Source organism: Pagrus major, chromosome 20 (assembly GCF_040436345.1).
Source record: "Pagrus major chromosome 20, Pma_NU_1.0".
Lineage (NCBI taxonomy): Eukaryota > Metazoa > Chordata > Actinopteri > Spariformes > Sparidae > Pagrus > Pagrus major.
This window is the reverse complement of record NC_133234.1, coordinates 10,200,577-10,222,756: the sequence shown is the minus strand read 5'-3', so window position 1 is coordinate 10,222,756 and position 22,180 is coordinate 10,200,577. Positions and strand designations below refer to the sequence as shown.

The window sequence follows — 22,180 nt, the reverse complement described above, 5'->3', positions numbered from 1 at the left end:
TTCCAGCCATGACAGGCAGCTGCTTTCAGCAAAACCCACTGTACATGAAAAGAGCCAAAAGGAGAGTGAATGTTGGACTTATACTGCTTTCATGTGTTGTCAGAATAATCTGGAAATGTTGTTCCTGACTCGGAAAATTCTGGAAAGTGCTGCCTAAAGTCAGAATTATTTATTAACTCGGCAAAAATGTGGGTACACGGCTTCCTGACTTTGATGCAACATATGCAGAAACATGGTAGATGAAAGTAAATTTATGGTCGATGGTTAGAAATGTTTTATCAATTCACGTATTGCATATCAAGTTTGTTGCTCACATATACATTTGTAACATGCTATTGTCAACGTTAGTTGCTGTCCACATTGAGTGACATAAATTAGTTAGTAAAGCAATTTACAAGCATTAACCCTGATATGTCCAGTAAAGCAATATTTTACTGGTTTTAGGGAATATACTGCTGCAGCCAAAGGTCTGGAACAAAATCACTTTGCAATATAAAGCTTCTAGAGCTGGACCTAAACTTTTGACTATTTCAATACTTGTTCGTTGTTCAGGTATTCAGTTTTCAGTTTGGGATTTGGATATTCTTTTTTTCTGCTAAATGAAGGCTATTAATAAAGGGGAACTGCTTACTATGTCACAAAAAGTGCATACTGGTAGATAAGACCTTGTGTTACCAAACCCCTCGGGAATACAAAACACACCAGACCTTTTGGAAAAGGGCTTTCTATTCAATAACAAATAACGATACAAAGAACAATACTGTAGATTAGAAGAATCTTTAAAAAAAATGGAGATCCAGAGATCAAAAAATGGTGCTTGGGACATCCCTAAAAGCTTCAAACTTCAGCCAGCTATCAACATGTTGTTTTAGCGGTCAAAGCAATCAAATGCTACGCGTCTTCTTTGTATCGTGTGACTTTAAAAGATCCTGACTAAACCAAAGTCAAAAGAACGACTTCTCCACTTGGGAAATGAGGCCATCTGAGGAATCACATCAAGTGGTGGCTGTCAGAAATTGAAACAAAGTAAGTAACACAGACTATCTTGATAGAGGAAATTTTGCATGACAAATGACGTACTGACACTGCCTTTAATGTGTGTTGTTTTTTCTAAGTGTCACTAATTGAATATGCATATAGCCAGGTACTTTGGCTCAAATTTAAACGTGTCACACACTTATCTAAAATCCACAGCTTTCATTAGCAGCCGACCTTTTGATATATCTGCCAGGCATTCACTTCACATTCTGGCAGCATGTGAACATTTTCATTTCAATATGTTTAGGTCACGCGGATGCTTGCACGGAACACTGCACATAATAGTAAGCAGAAACATAAAAGCTTTAGGGATTAGGTGTCATCCCACTATTAGTCATTCAGCAGTGTACAGCCTGCTGCGAAAGCCTCATGTAGGAGCGTTATATTCATTCTTGGAAATGAATGAGCACAGCTGAAAGTGCTGTGATCAGGATTTAGGACTGGAAATTGAGGATCCGTGGGGAAAAATGTAATGTATAGCCCTTTGTTAAGGCTGTACATGCTCTCTCCATGAGTAACCAATGCTAAATAATTAACAAACCGCTACACATTGGAGCATAAATGATCAACAAGTGTTTTACATAATCCTGATATTGCGTAAGAGAAGGGCCTTACAATCTAATCACTCTCCATTATTCATTGACAACACAAACTGGTTTTCCATGTTAAGGACGGAAGCGGACACTCGACGCGGCTTGGCTGATTGTAATGACAAGGTTAGACATGAAAAATACAGAAGAAAACCCGGCTAAGTGATATGGAAATGGAGTCCCCTTGTTGCCCACGAATGGACAGATGCTAAGAGCAGGTGTAAACAACAGCTTTCTGCTCCACTCGTTCAGTATCTGGAGGATGTGGAAGCAGAACTGTAGTTATGCACTGCTGTCACTGTGGAGTCTGCATCTGCATTCTGCACATATTCCCCTCACTCACGCTCACGCTCACAGCGGGCGGCTACTAGCTGCTCGGCATCCTCAGTGTTTAACATGCTCTCCATGTAGCTCTCTCCCAAATGAGTTTATAATAATTCAGTCCTCCAGAGAAATGCAGAGCAAAGATAGGAAAAGAAAGAATGACAAAGAGTGCGTTGCTCCTGGGAAACAGACGAGTAAAAGCTTAACAATGATCTCCCCGTGGTAATTGACATTTATGAGGCCATGAGGGGGAAGCACATTCTACTTTTATTATTATCATCATCAACATCATCTCCTCAATCAAATTACTTTAGAATGCCTTCAGTCCAAAGTAGCCTGGCCTTATTCTTAACACACTGAGGACCGCTGATGAATTTTGAATTTCAGCAGCTGCCATGACCAGTGTAGTATACAGTTAATACTCCTGCTGTGACATTATCTGAATCTATTACAGTCAGCCAGCATTTAGTTCCCGAGAGAATGCTGACTGGATTTGTCTTTTAAATAGAGATGCAATGATTAATCAATCAGTTGTCAACTATTAAGTTAATCACACAATAAGCACAGCAGAGCTGCTGCAGTTCCTCAGAGCTGGCTAGCTCTGGAGGAGAGTCGGTACAGAGCCAGATGTTCTGGAGGAAAAAACACCTGGGTCACATTAGCTTCTGCTCTGATCGGGATCTGTTTACCAACCATATTAAATAAGTTCAAATCGTTTTTAGACACTTTAATGCAAAAATCTTGCATATAATATCTTTAATTGTCAACTTTTTTAATTAATGATTAATCGGTTTGCATATTTAAAAAAAAAAAAAAAGAGTCAGATCCAATTCAAGCTCCTTAAATCTGTATATGTTCTAGTTTCTTTACTTCTCTATGACAGTAAACTGATAACCTTTGTGTTACGGACAAAACAAGACACTTCAGGACATCATCTTGGGCTTTGCTGTTATATTTCTCACCATTTTCTGACATTTTATAGACCAAACAACCAATTAATCATAAATCTTTAGTTGCAGCCCTACTTTTAAACTTTCACCAGCACATTTTGAGCTCTTGCAGCTCAGCAGAATAGTCTCATAACTCAGCCTCAGCTTAAGAGAGTTTGCATAGGGGAATCATTACCTGACAATACACAGCACAGTAAGCAGGTAACCTGCTCTTCTTCACACAGGAATGCTTTCAAATCACATGAGCGAGCAAGTGTGCACATACACACATATACATACAACATGGGAATGTGCATGCATTGGTTATTAGCCTTCTCTTTTGTGTGTGCCCCAAAAAACAGACACAATCTATGATAAAGATTTCATGAAGCTGCGGGGTGCACTCGCACAAATCCTGCAGGCTTTTTGCAACACTGAGCATACTTTATAGTACAATGTCTCTCTCCGGAGTCAGATGTGTGAACCATTTCACAAGCAAAATGAAAAGGAAGTTGGAAAAAAGAAGTACACAAGGACTTGCAGAAGGCAGAAAAGCTCCCATGACAGGAGATAAGAGGCAGCAGCCTTGTGTGGCTCCGCTGGTCGAGCACAACTTCAAACATAAATCGCACAGATTTCTCAGGTGGCAGATGGTGCGCTCAAAACAAAATTAATCATCATTTGAGATGAAAGCACATGGGGGGGCTTGCTTTTGTAGCAAATAATACAATCCTGGACATTTCAATTTCTCGAGTCCCCTTACACTAGCTGGTCTCCTACAGTGAGTGGTGAGGAGCTGAGCAAACATGACAGGTACAAATCAATGAACACATGACTGACCATGTTAGTGTGATTACTTTGTTCAGGTTTTAATCCCTGAAAACCTTGACTGCAGGGCTGAACCACGCACATATTTGTAATAAAACATTTTAAACTAATGTAATCTACTTTAATAATGTCTGCCACTGTAAAAAAACTACTTCAAGCTGTGCTGCAACTTCCCTTTAAATAAGGCAGGAATGTGGTTCGGTGTTGCTGAACAGGGAACCTCGGGATTCAAAGTGACATTAGTGGACCAAACAAGAGAAAGTTTAAATTATTAAGTTAGTCAACTCACAGAAAATTACCAGCAACTGTCACATAACATATGGCCTCTAACCACAGCACTTATAAACAGTTTTGCTGCACTAAGTTGGTTCACTAACGCTGCTGAAACAGAGCGCAGCAACACACATAAAGGTTAGTTTTGTAAACACACACTAGCAGGCTAGCTAACTAGCCTCGGTTGACAACAGTGCCGGTGATCCAAACAGAGCTGCACAAAAGCTGTCAAGTGTCTGCGTTTGCTCTGTCGGTTCATTAAACCGCAGCTAGCAACAGCAACTTGTGCTAATTAGCATTCACAGCCAAGTTAAAGGGGGCGTTAGCAAGCGCATTAGCCTGTAAGTTAGCTAACCGGCGGGGATAAAGAAAGCTAAACAGCTACCTTCACTCAGTCCGCTGAATGTCCGATGTTTAGCCCTGAGAAAGGTGTCCTCACTCTCAGCCATAAGATTGTTAAAGAGTTGTCCGAGCGAGCTACTGTGGGACTTGTTCGCCTGTCAGCGAGCCTCCGGACGGGTTTGTTGTGAAGCTGTTCGGGTGGCCCCAGCTGTCAGTCGGTGACTATCGGTGGTCGACTACACAGCCTGTCTGTGAGTGAGTGTGCGTGCGTGCGTGTGTGTGTGTGTGTGTGTGTGTGTGTGTGTGTTTATGTGTGTGTGACTTCAGCTGCAGCGGCCCCCAGTGTGGCTGCAACACACAGCCTGTCCTCCCCGCTGTCAGGTGGGAAACAGTGAGAGGAAAACTAAAAGTGCCTAAGTAATGTTGTCCACCACGAGCATCCAGCACAGCTTCACTGCTCCCTGATATAGATCCTCTAACTCTGCTGGGAGAATGAACAGCAATCTTCTGAAGGATATCACCTGTCTGTACGCTGCAGGCAAAAAGTATTGTATTAAAGGTGCAGTATGTAGTTTGGAGAAGACATTTTAATCAGAATAGAAAGATCTTCACTGACTTATTTTTTATTTTTTTAGCTCATTATTATTGTAAATATTTAAATTCTGAGTTTGAATTTCTTCTCCAAAAATACACAGTGTCCCTTTAAAACTGTAGTCTAAATGTTAAAGGCTGTACCTGGTTTGGTATTCCAAGGGTAAAAATGTTTGAGTGTACATTTTCCACCATTTAGATGTTGATGTTCTTGGATCAAAATATAAATAAGTGCCATGTTGTGTAATGCCTACATGGAATTTCCAACTGTAATGGAAAAACTGATTTGTTCGTTCAATAAATTGATTATTTGAATCAGTGCTGCATTGAAAAGAAAAGTCCATAATAGCGCTTTTATTTTGAAAGTTTCCTCTTACCCATAGGATCTTTTTTTATTGCTGCATTTTGGTTAAAGCTGTTATCATCTTGTTAAATTGAGTGTTAAATAATTATTCCAACAGAACTCACTGTTGCAGAGTGTTTGGTCAGTAACTCATGTCTCTGCAGTGAAAGAGAAAATACATGTTCTGGTATCCCTGCCCACTTTATCCAATCAGGACAGAGAACAGAAGATGCATTTCTGTCTGCTCAGGAGAGAGCAGGAGTGTCTAACTGCAAAATGGACAGGAAGTTAACTAAAACGACGGCAACGGTTACGGCAGCTTTAACTAAATGTACAGTATGTGTTGTGTTAAACCAGGAAAATCTGTAAATTACATCCAAAGTGAGTAAACTGTAGAAAAACATAATGGCAACCCTGCTGCCAGTTGTTTTCTTTAAAATCAAAAAATACACATATGTGCTGTAATTCAGTTTTACAGGAACATACTGTAAAACAGATTATCATAGGAGAACTGTAGATCTACGGTAAATAATGGTCTTTATTGTTAATTTACAGCATAAACATTTTACAGTGTATGAAATATATTGAAAATACATAAGAGCCTAATTACTGGAGTTACTGGAGCACTATGTAGTTTTGGTTAATACATTTTAACCAGAAGAGAAGGATCTTCATCGACTATTTTTCTTTTATGCCTAAACAAACTAAATGAACAAACTCTCTTTGTTTTCATGACTGAATAAACTGAATAAACAAACTGACCTTAAAGGACAACACATCTCATACTGTTTTACTTTGTTTATATGTGGCGGACCCTGCCACCTTTCTAGCTTCAAACAGTGTTCTAGGGACCTTATTTTCCTCTGAGAACAGCTTGTTTATTCAGTTATGAAATAAAAAAAAAATTTTTTTAGCTTGTATTTATTACCTCATTAATATTGTAAGTATTAAATTTGTAGTTTGAATTTCTTCTCCAAAACTACATAGTGCCCCTTTAAACTTTTAGTTAATAGTTTTTACATCGTTAACAGATAATGAAATGCTTTATAAATCACTTATCAGCAGTTGTTTATTGTAAAGTTGCAACTGATGTTTATAAGGTTAATAATTACTGTGTTGTTCATCTGTAAACATTATTTGGATGGTCATTATAAAGTTGCAAGCAATGTTTATAAACCTTTACAATTGTTTAATTAATGGTTAATAAAGCATTTTATTGTTTGTTAACAGCTAAATAACTATTAACTGCAGTTTAATTAACTATAGATTTATAGTAACCCAACCCAATCAGCCCAATTATCATTCATTTATTATTTACAGGCACCCAAACAACAGGCGACTCCACGTATTCATCGGTTGCAATTGAGGTCGTGGCCCTTTTCTTCTTACATGTGCTGTCATTTAAATGAAGAGAAACATGTATTTGCACCTTTATTCCTGTTTACAATCATTTACACAATGTGCTTGGAAATTAAATCAACATGTTTTATTGGCTACACCTAAATTATGTACCGGTGCACCTAAATGAAAAAGTTAGGCGCACTAGTGCAACCGCTGTAAAAAGTTAGACTGGAGCCACGTTTAATTAACTTTACCACAACTGGATGGATGTGCTGTAAAAAACTGAACCTGAAGGATATCTGAAGGATAAATCTAAAAAATCTTGTAGTACAAATCATTTTGCATTTTGTGTAAAAAAAAAATAAATAAAAATACCCTGGGAGTGCTGCGACCGCCCACAGCTTCATGTTCACACAAAGAAAGGAACCTTGCAAAGTGGCTGGAAAATCAAACTTCAATGATCCATCCAGCCTGATTAGATAAACTGTTTCCTGCTTCCTCTCATATTTTTCTAATATTTCAATGAGTTCAAATAACCTCAAGGTCTCAAGGCGGTCTGATTCTTTTAACCACAGAATTAATCAACTTTGTGTCGCAGGTTTATGTAAGAACGCTTCACAGGTGGGAAATGACTTTTTTTTAAAAATGTTTTTCAGCTCAGTTCAGCTCAACTCAGGCAGTTGATTAGTTTTTTCTTTCTCATACGGCACCTGTTTGAAAAAAAAACAAATACTTCAGAGAACTTTCACTGAATATAAAACTTACTCCTGTACAAAGTGTTCTGCTTACACTGTCACTGGTCACCATTTTTTGAAATGCTAATTTCAAGGGCACACTGTGTAGTTTGGGGAAAAGATCTTTATTGACTGTTTTCTTTGTTTTGCCTGAACACACTAAATAAACAAACTCTCTTTGTTTTCATGACTGAATAAACTGAACAAACAAACTGACCTTAAAGGACAACACAATTTCATACTGTTTTACTTTGTTTATATGTGGCGGACCCTGCCACCTGTCTAGCTTCAAGCGCTGTTCCGGTGACCTGATTTTCCTTTGAGAACAGCTTGTTTATCCAGTCATGGAAAACATGTTTGTATTTTTACCTCATTAATATTGTAAATATTAAAAAAAAACTACATAGTGCCCCTTTAAGGAAGAGACAGTTCTCCATATGGATACAATGTGGGGATGAGGCTGCCCACTCTCTCAGCTGAAGTAAACCTGGCTCAAGCACGTGTCCGTTGTTTTGAGGTTAACTCATCTTGTTATTTGCTCGTGTCTTTCAGTTGAAACACATTTAAAGTAAGGACAGTGTCGTCATGAACACTACTGCTGTTTGTTTTCTGGAAAGTTCCCACGGATTGAGCGGGCATTACGTCCCGGGGCCACATCTTTGGTGAAGGGCTCTTTCTCAAAATCCACCCCCCTGCTTTCAGAAGCGCTGCCAGCCGCAGCCTATTGTAGCACATTAAGCTACTTGTGATTTCAGGATTTCTAAAACAATGGCAACCTACCACTGGAAATGCATAAAGTGGAAGCAAAAATGGGGGGGAATTCTCCCACGCCTTTCCTCGACGGCAAAACAGAATAGTGATGTGCGTATTTATCAGAATATTCAACAATAAAGGCTCTCTCTCTCTCTCTCTCTCTCTCTCTCTCTCTCTCTCTCTCTCTCCCTCCCTCGCTCCTCTCAGCCCTCGCACCGTCTCTCTCCCTCATCATGTTTTTCCTCCTCCTCCTCTCCTTTTCTTGCGCACCAGGCTCTCCCACCCTCGCCTCCTCTCCTCTCCTCGCTCACTGCGCTCTCGTCCTCGGCGCGGCTTGTGTCTCTGCCTACTCCCCGTGCGTAAGAGCGCACCGATGGATGTATGTAAAGCGATGCACGCCCGCAAAACGCCAAACCTGAGCCTGCGGACGCCTCCGTGAGAAGACATTTGCGCAAAGCAGAGAGCGCGTTGGAGAGCAGTTGGTTCGATTAAAGTCGATTTTTTTTCTCTCTTTTTTCTGATTCTGCGCGTTTATGTTTTTATTTTTTATTTTATTTTTCTTTTTTTTTGGATTATGATATGCTGATAAAGATGTTCATCCGCGCGGATGACGGTGCGTTGCTGTTTGGATGTGCGTTCCTGGACTTTTCAGCGTATCATGACCGCGCGCCTTCCCCCCTCTCTCCAAGTCTTTTCGTTTCTGCGTGAAGTTGCCCGGCGGAGAGGAGAGCACCATGAGAGGGAAATACTTTCTCCTCGGCTTCTTGTTGCTCAAACTTATGGCTCTGGTGTGCAAGGCTGACGGGGAGCCGGGACTGCTCGGAGGCTTCGTCATGATCGCCACCTCCAACGGCTCCCGGGAGGAGGAGAGCGTGTCCGAGGAGACCCCGCACACCGAGGACAAGTGTCGGGGTTACTACGACGTGATGGGCCAGTGGGACCCGCCGTTCATCTGCAAGACGGGCAATTATCTGTACTGCTGCGGCACCTGTGGCTTCCGCTTCTGCTGCTCCTACAAGCACTCGCGGCTGGACCAGAGCACCTGTAAAAATTATGACACCCCGGTGTGGATGAAGACCGGGCAGACACCCTACAAAAAAATGAACAAGCTGCACGACAGCACCAAAGACAAGACGAACTTAATTGTTTACATCATATGTGGAGTAGTGGCCATCATGGCTCTTGTGGGGATTTTCACCAAATTGGGGCTGGAGAAGGCGCACCGGCCTCAGAGGGAGAACATGTCCAGGTAAGTGTCTCTGCGCGCATGTTTACAAAGAGACTTGCAGTAGTAGCCTGCGCACGCACAGATCTGGAGCGCGTCTCCTTCCTTCAGCAGTGAAACATTACTTAAACGCACCAGGCACATTCAATTTCAGCCAGAGCAACTCTTCACTCCACTCTCCACTGTGGCACAGCGCAACATTACGCGAGCTGTACTCTCCTCTCATCAGGCGGGGGCGGCTGCTTTTCACATTGCGCCCCATTGTGCTCCATTGTGTGTCTGTCTGAGTGCAGACCGGAGAGAACGCTCCCATACACCTTCACAGTGTAATCTAATGGGCAGGAGTGTGCGTTATAAGAGGACAAATGGAACCAAATCTTTCTCCATTCATCTGGGAATCCCACTCTCTTCCACTCAGCTGCACCTTCCACTTTCATGAAAAGATGCTGTGCAGCAGTGCAGCCCAAGTGAATAATCAAATTAACCATGTTGTGCACAGTTCCTCATCCATCTCCGCCTCTTTCTCCCCTCTCCTCTGTGTATGTCTGACAGGGCCGTCGCCAGCGTGCTGCAGGGCGGGTGTCCAGGTGAGCAGTATCGGGGGGAGGAGGCCCTTGGGATGCATTCCCAACATTTTGTTTCCAGGGCCACAAACCTCCGTGAGTTTAAGTTTCTGTTTTTTGTTGTTGTTTTGTTGTCACGTTCTGGGGGCTTTTGGACAGCTTGTGTGTATAACTTCGAGCAGCACAAGGAGGCGTGGGTGTGTCAGCGAAAACAAAGATCTCTAAACGTGCACAGGTTGATGTCGGAGAGGTCCGCGTGAAGTCATCTGGAGCGATGATGTAAGCGTGTGTGAGTTTGGGATCAGTCTCAGCTGGACTGGCTGATGGTGCGTATAGTCAGAAAATCCTCGGAGATACAGTACAAGCCGAGGGAGAACACACACATCCCTGCAGGCGTGTTCCTATTTTGTCTGAAATGACAGCGCTGGGTTTTTTGTTTTATCTTGCAGCGGCCAGATATCCATCCATTTCATAACACGCTCGAAAGAGAAGATCTGCCTGCCTTTTCAGCTGCTTTTCAAATCCAACCGTTATTCACTGCTTTATTTTGGTTCGTGCCCACATGATATAATGAGAGAGAGAAAAGGGGAAGTGGGAGTGTGTGAGTCGGTGAGGATGTGGTGCTGGTGGTGGTGGTAGTGAGTTTTTGTGTGTGTGTGTGTGTGTGTGTGTGTGTGTGTGTGTGTGTAGGGGGATTGGGGGGGCTGGGAGTTTGAAGGGTGGTGTTGGTGAGCGTATGAATGCCATCTATTTCTGTTGCGTCCCGTGGGCTGCTACAGCACCGAGCTTCTTTGTGTTTTAACAGCGAAGATCAAACAGATGAATCGCACATGAAAACACACACTCAAATATGTACGGACCAGAGCGTACAGTACACACACACACACACACATACAGAGAGAGAGACATCGCGAACACATGGAGTACGCAGCATTCAGATTCCTCTCAAAGTTGCATCACCGATTTCTGCATCAAGAAAGAGCAGATCGCTGTGAATAATGTGTTTGAGACACACAGTGAAGCACTCACACTCTGCAGTCGAAAACCTCTGTGCATCTCGCCTTTGTTAAGTTTTACACTCCGACTTTTAGAATGAGTGAAAAGATGAGATCAGTTGGATGAGATTTTTATTGTATTTTTATCAATCGTCCAATGCACACAAAGCGGCATCATGAATTTTCGTTCCTATTGGCGTCTTGCTTTTTGGTTAAAGGCATATGACGCGGGGTTTATTGGCTGCTGTTTGTATACATCATTCAAAGTTGATTGTTCTGTCTCGCTCCCTGGTTGTCAAAGTTTGATGATTTCTGGTTGGTGAGCCACCAACCCAAGTCAATGGCCTGGGAATGAGACTCGAAGGGAAATTCCTGTATTTTTAAACCCTGGCCCTGTGTTAACATGCCTCAGCTGGCTGCAGTGTAATCCTTTGGGGCAACTGCGACTGTCAAAGTTACGTCCACTAACAGTGTGTGTTTTTGCCACTGACAGGCTGAGGTTGTTACTGTAAGTGTCTGACAACATTACAAAAATGATTCTTACAGAGACCTTTTTTGTTAAATAATAAGATTCTGGACCCAGGAACACAAGTCTCCCTCATGGAGAAGTCTCTGCAGAAATACAACAGTAAAAAGAGGTGGAGAGAGGAGTTTGGAGTTTACTTAAAGAAACTAGCAAGAATTTGCTTCATGTCATGGCTGAATATTAACTGATTTTGACAATCTCTAACAACTGTAACAAGTTCTCACGAGATTTCAGAGTGAGACTTCTCTTTGAACGAGACTTGTGTCTCTTCTGATTTGACAAAAAGGTTTATCTACATAGGAATTGTGTCCGTAATGTTGTCAATAACAACCTCAGCCTGTCAGCGGCAAAAACAAGCACTTTTAGTGGACGTAACTTTGACAGTCGCAGTTGCCCCAAAGGATTACATTGAAACTGTGTCACGGCTGCCAGCTGAGGCGATCAGCTGGACTGATTCCAAAACTTTTGTTAGGTATGAATCATGTATACACCAAAACATGAAGATACAGAGCCCAGCCTTAAAAATACCATCATTCCCCTTAATCGGTCAACTATCTTTCTCCAGATTTGCACCCAGAAATGTCACAAACACTAAAATAATAAGAAAATCAGAAAATGCAGTCAGAGGGCACGGTCGCTACAGATACAGACACCGCCACATCATTCTAGTGGGTCATATGCGATTATTGGAAGATATTATTTTGTTATTAGCCTAATTTTGTTAAAGCACCAGTAGTGTTCCCAAATCCCCCCTTTTTTTCCTCCAGAACTGTTTGGAAACTTTGCACACAGTGAACAGTCGAGTTCAAACGATCAACCGTGAGCAGGCGGGAAATTCTGGGACAGGAACCGACAGGAAGTGCACATGTAAGGAAGTGCTGGGGGGGTTGAGTAAATACTTGTGTTTGTGAGAATGAGATAAATATGTAATCCTACAACAGCTCCCCTGGCTAACGACCAGGTGACATAACCCTACTCAGCATGAAGCACTACGCCCACAGACACCATCAACATCATGATGAGAGCACAGCTCATGGTGGGGGGTGGGGGTGGGGGAGGTTGCATTCATTGAAATGGTTTGGTTTCAGATGAGGCGGGGGGTATCAGTCGCAAAAAAACTGCTACCATGAAGAGATGAATAACCCTTTTAGTAGGTGTAGGGGTCTGCTCGAGTCTTTTTTCCTCCGCTCACTGAGGGAGAGAGATGAGATAACGGGGTGGCCTATCACCCGAGTGGCCGGGAGGACACTGCTGTGAAATAGCGATTATTATTTGCAATGTGTAACCTCCTCCGCTGAACCCTCTAATCCCGGAGCTTGTGGGTGATCATGTGGAATGTTATTAACCTCTGTGATCTGGCGAGATCCTTCTTCAACGGCCACCTGATTGGCGAGGGAGACGATTCATTGGGGGCATTGGGAGGGGATGGTTGGAGAGGAGAGGCATTAAATATGGATTTGCACAATGTGGACATGTTATTCTTGTTTTAAATGATTAACAGAAGATAAATAGATCGAAAAGGTCAAGATGATTCTTCATCAGGGATGAGGAAGGGAGCGAAGATATGTGAAGAGGGATGCAATCGCAATGTAAAGATAAGTAGTGGAAAATCTATTTTTAGTGCTAACCACATATTGATTATAGCTTATGGCCAGATTGCCCCTATTGCTGGCATCGAATTAATCTGGTCTGGCAGGTCTCGACTGCTTGTATAGGAGGAGGAAATTCCTCCGGGCCGTGTGCTACTGTCAAAGAATGCTGTTTGTTCGTAAAGGAATGATGACCACCTCTACTTTGTCATTTATATTCCCCCGCAAGCGCTTTATTTAATGTATTTGTCAACAGAGACTTAAAGGGGCACTATGTACATTTGGAGAAGAAATTCAAACTTCAGATTTAATACTTACGATATTAATTAGGTATAAATACAAGCTCAAAAATATTTCATAACTGAATAAACAAGCTGTTCTCAGAGGAAAATAAGGTCCCCAGAACTCTGTTTGAAGCTAGAAAGGTGGCAGGGTCTGCCACATATAAACAAAGTAAAACAGTATGAAATTGTGTTGTTCTTTAAGGTCAGTTTGTTAATTCAGTCAGAAAATGGTTTGTTTATTTAGTTTGTTTAGGCATAAAACATATTAATTAATGATTAAAATGTCTGCCCCAAAACTACATAGTGCACCTTTAAAGGAAACATGCTCACTTTCAGGTTCATCATTTTTTGGGGGGTTACTACTAGAATAGGTTTACATACTTTCCTGCTCAAAAAACACATCAGTTTTCTCATACCGTGCAGTGCAGCAGCTCTGTATCCCCCTCTGTCTGAAACGCTCTGTTTTAGCTCCTGTCTCTTTAAGCCCTAACCCTGAATACCCAGTCTGCTCTGATTGGTCAGCTCACACACACCTGAGCCAATGCTGCTAACAACAACAGAGCAGGTTGCTAAATCAATTCTTAAATAAATTCAATTATGCAAGTGTTTGACTCTGTGAGGTAGTGTGATGTCACAAAGTCACAGAATTAAAGGCGGGACTGCAAACGAGACGTTTCAGGAGCGGTGCTTTCTGTGGTAATGAGGAGCTTCTGTTGGTGCGGACTTTGACCTTTTTAACTTTCAAGATCTTTTACATGCACAAGAACATATCTATATATGTTTATATTCATTGTATCATATTTCCTTTATACTGTATAAAAAATCTATAAAGAAAAAAACACAATAGGCGGAACCCCTATTCCCAATTCTTGCTTTGCTGTGCCTCGATAAGTCGTAATCATTACCACATGTGCCACACAAGTGAGACACACAGCATCAATTAGTAAAACAAAGCCGGAGGTTTTTGTTTGTCATGTCTCGGGCCCCTGTGCGTAATCAGCCAGGGGCCCCCGCAAACCTTCTGCATATTAAAAATGGACACTTTGGTTGCTTTGTGAACCAGAACCAGCCGGCCCACTGATCCCCAGGTGGGCTGGCTGGCAGACTTTCATGTCATCTCGCAAACCCGGAGACTTTGTTTGAATCCTTAAAAGGCTGAAAATCTCACGCCTCTTCTTCGCTTGCGGCATCAAAGAGACAAAGAAGGGAGGGATGGAGAAGAGGGGAGAGCGAGAATAGTAGAATGTGAGGAGGCAAAAGATCTCAGTGGCAACACCCAGACTGATGGCAGCCACCACTGCCGCAGCACTGAAGGACGGGGCTTTGTGTCTGTCACATTCTCCGTATTAAGACCACACTCTTGTTCAGATGGCCTTGAACAAGCCTCTTCATTCAGGGTGACTTTCACCACAGCATTTGGCACAAGAAACTGGAAGTCTCGAGACTTTCTTAAGTGTAATTGACGAGCAGTGGCAGCTAATCTCATTGTTGCTACACTCACTATAATCTAATGAGGAAGCAAGACGTGGAATTTAATTGGAAAACAGTATTTGTCCTTGTGAGTTATTACACTGAACACTTCCTCCAGACAAATATTGTACTTCTTAGTCCTGTAAATGTCATTTTGGGTATCGCGCTAAAGAGCTTTTAGGTGGGCAGCGCTATTAGTTTTATCAAGACAAAACACACACAGCTACACACACACACGCACGTATGCGGCACTCTGTATTCACAACTCAATTCACCATTTGCAGGCTTAATTACCTCCCCAGCAGTTATAATCTTTTCCTAAACATTCCGAGATGGGAAGGATGAAATTTTAATAGGTAATTGCTTCTGAGATTGCACAGGCACGAGAAAAAGGCCCTGTCTGCAAAACACTCCTGCTCCGCCTTGTGACTATGTGTGTACAAGCATGTGTGTGTGTGTGTGTGTGAGAGGGAAAATGTATGCCTGTGCACATTGCGTGTTCGTGCACGGTGCAGGCCTGTCAAAAGGAGCTGTGCATATCCTTCGTTAAAAGTAGGTGACTGTGTGACCTTGTCTTCGCAGCTGTCATCTGAGCCTTCAGTGTGTCACATCTGATTGCTGAGTGTCAGAGCGGAAAGAGGAGCTCCAGCTAGTGAACCTACACACCGCAGCGCAGGCCGTAGAAACAAGCGAAGAGGCGCTGTGAAAGGGAAAATGACAGAGCTGGAGGTAGTTATCTGTGAGGCGTCACTCCAGCTCCAGCTCCGTTTGAAGCTCAGCTTCTGTCCTCTTGTTCAAACAGGCAAGAAATCAGGTGAAGCTGAGGTTCCATCCCTGAGTTTGTCTTTCAGGCTCACAGCTCGTTGGAGCGACAGTAAAGCTTCTGCTATATCTACAGCTGGTTTTCTTTCATGCAAACCGTTGAGGATAGTGTTTGTTTTGTTCCCTTTGTTTATTGATTTAGTCAACGTTCATACTGTCTATAAGTCACATAATCTAGTAACAAATCCACTGATCATTTTCGTACATATTCTTACAGGAATAGTTTGACATTTTGGGAAATATGCTTGGGGAAGTCTACAAAGATACATCATCCCTGCAGCGCTCTATTTGTACCCTCAATATGAAGCTACACCCAGGTTAGCTTAGCCAAAGACTGGAAGCAGGGGGGATACAGCTAGCCTAGCTCTATTACAGGCACGTCTTAAGCCCACTAATTAACATGTCATAGCCTATCTTGTTAGTTTAATCAGTACAAAAATGGAAGCTAACTAGCTAACAGAATATTTGCATAACTAAGAGACTAAACTAATCAGATTGCAGTCCACATATTGTGACTTAAGCTACACATAACGACTTGTCTGCACAATTAATCTTTTCTGCCAGCTGTCAGACATCAACATCCGTCTCCTCGTAACACCTTGCATTAAAGGTGATTTGGTTTTGTTTGAATACCTCGTCACTCCTCACAAATGACGCTGCCTTCCCACATTTGCAGCCACTTGGTGCCACAAAAGCTCTTGCAGTGGTTTTACCATGAAGGCGTAAATCAGGGCACAGTAAGCAACAAGCCAACAGACAGTAAGTCAAAGGCTCAGATTCTCAGAAAGTGCAAAAGTGTCGCCTCCTCCTCTCCAGGGCCTCATTCCTGCACCCTCTCCCTGCCTAATTATCTTAATGTGAGACCCCTCAGCAGCCCAGGGACGCCATTAGACTCCTGTTTATTGGGGCTCTGGGACCGCACAGCCTGCAAGCATCGACCAACGGCAGGCATCCACTCAATTTAGGCACAGAGGGAGACCAGCCAGCGAGGTGTCAACACAGCCTGGAGAGGGAGGGAGACTTGGACTGGAGACTAGAAGGAGAGAAAAAGCAGAAAGATTTTGGAAAATGAGATGAGAGAAAAAGAAAAACTTGAGAAGAATGTGTGATATTCTTTGCCTCCTTTCCAAAAATCCTAAAGAAGTAGCAGGCGATCCCTGGCTGCGTCACACTCCTGTTAGGGAGCATTAGCTTCATTGTGAAAGGTAATGTAAATTGGAGCAAGCACTCGTTCTGCAGACATTTAAAGGAATCAAACGGTATTTTGATGGGCAGAGAGAGCGGCCTAATGAATGCGGCCCCATCCTTGTCTGTCCTTACTGTTTTGCATCACCCAGTGTGTAATTTCCCATCTTGTCATTGTGGTGTTTTAATAAAAGAAGCAATAGGGACAGTGAATATCTTAACTTCTCATCAGCCAGCCCCTCCCCCCCCTCGCCCTCCTCACGAATATTAATCAGTTCATTTACTCCCAGGAAGTCACATCTCGCATTTGACAGGTAATTACGTCTGTGACTGCGCGTGTGTTTGCGGGTGTGCACGAGTCCGAGTCTACGTTTCGCCGGCGCGCTCATCATATGTGCCCGTATAGGCGAGCGCATGCATGTCAAGCACATGACCTGTGGTGCGCTTCAGTCAAATCCTGAGCACGATGTAATAATACGTCCATCTATCTTCATCTCTTTCAGTCTCATTTACATTTGACTATCTGTAATGATACAGCACTCGCAGGCAGTCATGGGATAAGCAGACAGACTTCCCATCTGTATGTTTGAACAGGTGGTTATCACCACTGGTTTCTAATTAACTGCTACACTGACTCTTCTTAATCGACTATTGAAATTAATGAGTCAAGCCTTTTGCAAATATTAGGATTATTTTCTGTCACATGAATTCAGCCAAGAATTTAATTATTAAGGACGATAACTTTAAACACAGTTTTCAAGTCCAGGCTTTTGTTTGCAATCCTGGCTGTGTTTAAATTTCGAGAGGCACTTGGCTCACTGCATACATCCTTATATTTGTCATTGCACAAGGGGAGCTATTGAGAAAACAGCTATGTTCCTTTTAGCAGTAACAAGCTCACTGTCTGTCAGGCATGGAGTGAAGCAAGCCGAATCTCATAGTGGCATTATAAGTCTATTTAGGCTGTGTTACGCTGTGTGAAATCCTCTGTAATCTGCAGCTATTGTCACACAGTTTTCCATTTATGCACTTTCTAATAGGAGAATAGAGCTCTAATCTTCTGCATTGCTGACAACAATAGTATATATATTCCTGCCACTTCCCAACAGTGTTCCAGCTGTGTTGTAACAGTGTTCGCAGTGGAGGCTCTCATGGAGGATGTCAGTGATTCCCAACCAGGGGTACTTGTAGCCCAGTGGGTGTACCTCTGCAGTTGCCAAAGGCTGCGTGGAAAGATTGTGGAGTGAGCTCAGCTCAACAAATTTGTGGAAAAAATGAAGAAAAGAAATTCTGACATTACACAACAGTTAGTAGGCTAAGCAGGCAGAGGCCTACAACAGTTGGTTTAAAGTAATGGCTAAATGGTTGCACTATTTAGCTACAAGTAATGGATAAACTGTTGAAATATTAAACATGTGAAATATTAAGTTAACAAATAATGGATAAATTGTTTGAATGGTTTGATATAAGTAATAGATAAACAGGATAGCCATGTTAGCTGAAAGCAATGGATAAGTAGTTGAAAAGTAAGCTAAAAGTGATATCCTAGATAAACATTTGAAATTGTTAGCGAACATAATGGATACACTGTTAAAATATTAAACATATAAAGTTAACAAATAATGGGTAAATGGTTGAAATGGTTTGCTGTGAAAATAGTCCAGTTGGCTTAAAGCAACCGATAGATAGCTGAAACAGTTAGCTAAAAGTTATATCCTAGATAAACAGTTAAAATTTTTCGCTAAAAGTAATGGATAAACATTTGAAACAGCTAAAAGTGATGGATTAATAGTTGGAATAGTCAGCTAAAGTTGAGATGCTTAGCTAAAAGTGATGGATAGCCTACATAGGCCTAGTTGAAATAGTTGGAAAAACAGTTGGAACACTTAGCTAAATGTGATGGATAATTAGAAAAAATAGTCAGCTGAAAGTAATAAGATAAACAGTTAATAATCGTTTAAAAGTAGGGTAATGGGTAAATGGTTTAGCGTTTAGCTTCAGCCTATGCCAATAGCAGTAGACCTAACTTAACCAAAGCCAAACATAAACATTGACAGTCCAAAATATAGTAAATATTACAATATATATATAACAACAATATTCACCTTCTAAATCAAGCCTAATAGTGTTAAATAGCCCATAAGGGTACAGTTTAAAATCATCACAATTTCACAGATATTTGACTGGTTTGATTCATATTAGGGGTTCTTGAGTTCGTCTGACTGTGATGTGGTACATCTGAAAAAGGTGGAGAACATTTCATCCTATTACACCTACAGCATTACAGGAGCTAAGCTTGTGCTGTCACTTCTCCATGTGTGTGAAAGTCTTGGCTTCGAAAAGCGAACAGTCTGTTTTGGATGCACTGGCCAAAGCAACAGATCAATTCCCATGTCCCTAAGGTGCTGGAGGCTCTTTTTTTTCTTTGCTCTTCCTTATGCACACACGTACATATGGACACCAAAAGGCACCCACACGTGTACCACCAACTCCATATACACACATGTATTCTGTTCCAGGCCCGTGTATCACACGGCCCGGGGGGCAGGCAGCAGATTTGCTTGGCTTGCTGACTGATGCCACCAGCGATGTTAAGTCACAGGCAGTCATACTGGGCGCACATTTGTGAAACCCTACCATCCCCCTGCACCATCCGTGCCACCCCTCCCCACACGCACACCCATCACCAGGCTCAGGTTGGTGGTCTTGGGAGAGCAAGCTCCACCTCTCGCTCTCTCTTTCGCCTGCGGGCGTCAGTATGGTCTGGCTCGCTCATCGCCCTGCCCTGAGGAGGTAGGGACACATTGGCAGCCTTCCCGCCGCTCACCCTCCCATCCTCGTACTTGCATATGGAGACACACAAACACCGAAACACACAAACTTGTGGACAGGCTTACAGCCCCCGCCCGCACCACCCCCCATCCTGCTGGGCGCTGGCCCATGGATAGGGGACATGTGGCTGGGCGAAATGCGTCACGATGCTGGGCTCTCGCTCCGACAGATCTTGTGCCTGTCTGCCTGCCTGCAAATTACCAGCCTGGAACGGCTCACAAAAACAGGGAAGGAGTTTTGTTTTCACCCTTCTGATTGCAGCAATCGCCCTGCTCCCAGCTCCTCTCAGCTTCTGGCCACTGTTGCCTTTTCTCTTGGCATTTCTTGTCTCCTATGGCAGGAGTCGGTTACAGAATTTGTTAGTCTTTCTACTCCTGGTGCTGTTTTTGTTGCGGTTTCTAGATGACCTTCTCACCATTTTCTCCTGAGAGAGGAGGAGGTGTTTCTCCGTCTGCAGCCCTTTACAGTATTCATATGCAACAGGCTAAGAAAGCACTGATAAACATGATTAGATTGAGACATTGCATGTATTTTGTACTGTGAGATTTGGAATGAGTAGAATCTACAACTGAACAACAAATCTCTTTCCTCGGAGGAGATCGGACTGTTTTTTTTTTCCAGGCACTTTTCTTTCAGCAAAGGTCAGATATTGTCTTTATTTATTTTGCTCACATATAACCTGACACTGTTTGTAAAAGCTTCTCACAGCCAGAACTGCCTCAGTGTCAAAGAAAAAGAGTCAAGGAGAACACACTGATTGAATATATAAGACATCCACTGAGTGTAAAAGGTGGCCCTGAAAAGTCTGTATCTTTCACCTTCACGAGGCAGGGAGACAGCTGTGCTCAACTTGAATTAACAGCAGTTACAATGGATTGCACTGGTGACCCAGTTTCAAACAGGAGCATTAAAGGAATAGCTTGACATTTTGCAAAATATGCTTATTGCTCTACTGCCGAGAGATATGAAAAAATAAATAAAAAATAAATAAAAACCTTTGATGTCTTCTATTAAATATGAAACTAAAGCCAGCAGCTGGTAAGCTAAGCTCAACAGAAAGACCTTAAAGAGGGGACAAAAAAAATCAGCACTCCCGGCCAAGAATTAGTCCCGAGTTAGACAAATGAGATATACTTTGTTAATTAGAGAGCTTTACAAATGCTGGTAGGTGGAGAGTTTACCACCTGTTACCTTCAGACGGAGCTAGGCTAGCTGTTCCCCCTGGATCCAGTCTTTATGCTAAGCTAAGCTAACCAGCTGGTGGCTGTAGCCTCATATTTAATGTACTGCGTGAGAATGGCATCAATCTTCTCATCTAACTCTCTGCAACAAAGTAAGTACTAATGATTCCCAAAAGATCTACAAAATGTCAGTCCTGCAGTATAATCGACTTGTCCTCTGTCCCACTGTGTGGGCACTTTTAGTTTCACCATGACATGTATAAATATAAGCATCGGTTATAACGGTTAGGTGAGGTGCCGGCACAGAGCTCAAAGTATGCTTAAAGACACACCTACCCCAGCCAAAGTCTGTGCACCCTACTGCAATTGGGCAAGAGATACAGAAGTATCCACTGGGGAAAGGTAATGCAAAAAACACAGTCGCAGGTGTGTTTTGGAGCTCCAAAGTCTGCATATCACTGTAAAAAAATCAAGCACAAGGTTGTTAAAAAAAGATGCTACACATGCCATCCTTCCTGAATAAATAAACCAAGATTTATGTAAATGAGCATTTTAAAAGCCACAAGTCTAGTCTTGTTGGTTTGGTGATCCTGTTGACTCAAATGAAGAAATTTGGATTGTTTTCCTGCCCTTTCATTGGCCGTCGTGTTGAGACTCATGCATTTATGCAAATGCACCATTTCACTATCTTCTCATCAGATCACAGGCAGCAGCGTGGCACTGTGTCAGCGCACAAAGCAACTTAATGAGCTTCCTGATCCCAAAGGGCCTTACCTTATTGGAAAATCAGAGAGCACGTTAATTTAGTTGGATGCCCAGTAATATATAATATGCAGTACTGTGCCTATGATGATGCATTCAACTTTAATTTAGCCCTATTATTATGTGCAGAGCTCCTGCACGCAGTTAATACTTTCCTTGAGTGACTACCCACGGTCTATTATCGTACAACTCTGTACGTCTTTGCACATATGATTACTGTCTCCAACCACACAAGAAAGATGCTTTATCACTATAGAGAGATGCTGCTGCAGTGGGTTGAGGAATACGAATTCTAGAGAAGCATAAGAGACAGGCATCCAGAGGGAGGGGTACCTTTAGATGTCACTGTCAACCTCACCGGCAGGCAGCGATTGAATCAGTCCCCCTCAGGAATCTTGGGAAATGGAAGCAGAGGGGATCTGAAAGTGCCTTTATTTCTCCTCCTTTTCTGATATACGGAGCCTGACGGCGAGTAGTCGTACATGCCAAGTCTGAAAGATAGAGACAGCGAGCGAGAGGAAAGAAGTAAAGTGAGGGAACAAAAAAATGAGACGGGTAGAGTGCAAGCGGAGGGCGAGAGATGAGAAAAGAAAGATTGCGGGAAAGAAAGAAAGGAAGGAGCCGACAGAGGGGAGAGTGTTTGAAGAAAGACTATATGGA

At 42.5% G+C, this 22,180-nt stretch overlaps 2 protein-coding genes across 2 annotated transcripts in view; one reads left to right on the top strand and one right to left on the bottom strand.

The window, feature by feature from the left end:
- The window catches only part of cpped1 (calcineurin-like phosphoesterase domain containing 1), a 39,255-nt gene extending 34,744 nt beyond the window's left edge, over window positions 1-4,511 (bottom strand). Inside the window, exon 1 of the mRNA XM_073489931.1 lies at window positions 4,368-4,511. Within this exon, the coding sequence (XP_073346032.1) occupies window positions 4,368-4,431 (64 nt within the window). The 5' untranslated portion in view covers window positions 4,432-4,511. The remainder of the gene's footprint in view (window positions 1-4,367) is intronic.
- A 4,309-nt stretch (window positions 4,512-8,820) lies between these two features.
- The window catches only part of shisa9a (shisa family member 9a), a 49,842-nt gene continuing 36,482 nt past the window's right edge, over window positions 8,821-22,180 (top strand). The window contains exons 1-2 of the mRNA XM_073490393.1: window positions 8,821-9,335; window positions 9,864-9,970. Coding sequence (XP_073346494.1) covers window positions 8,821-9,335; window positions 9,864-9,970 — 622 coding nt within the window. The remainder of the gene's footprint in view (window positions 9,336-9,863; window positions 9,971-22,180) is intronic.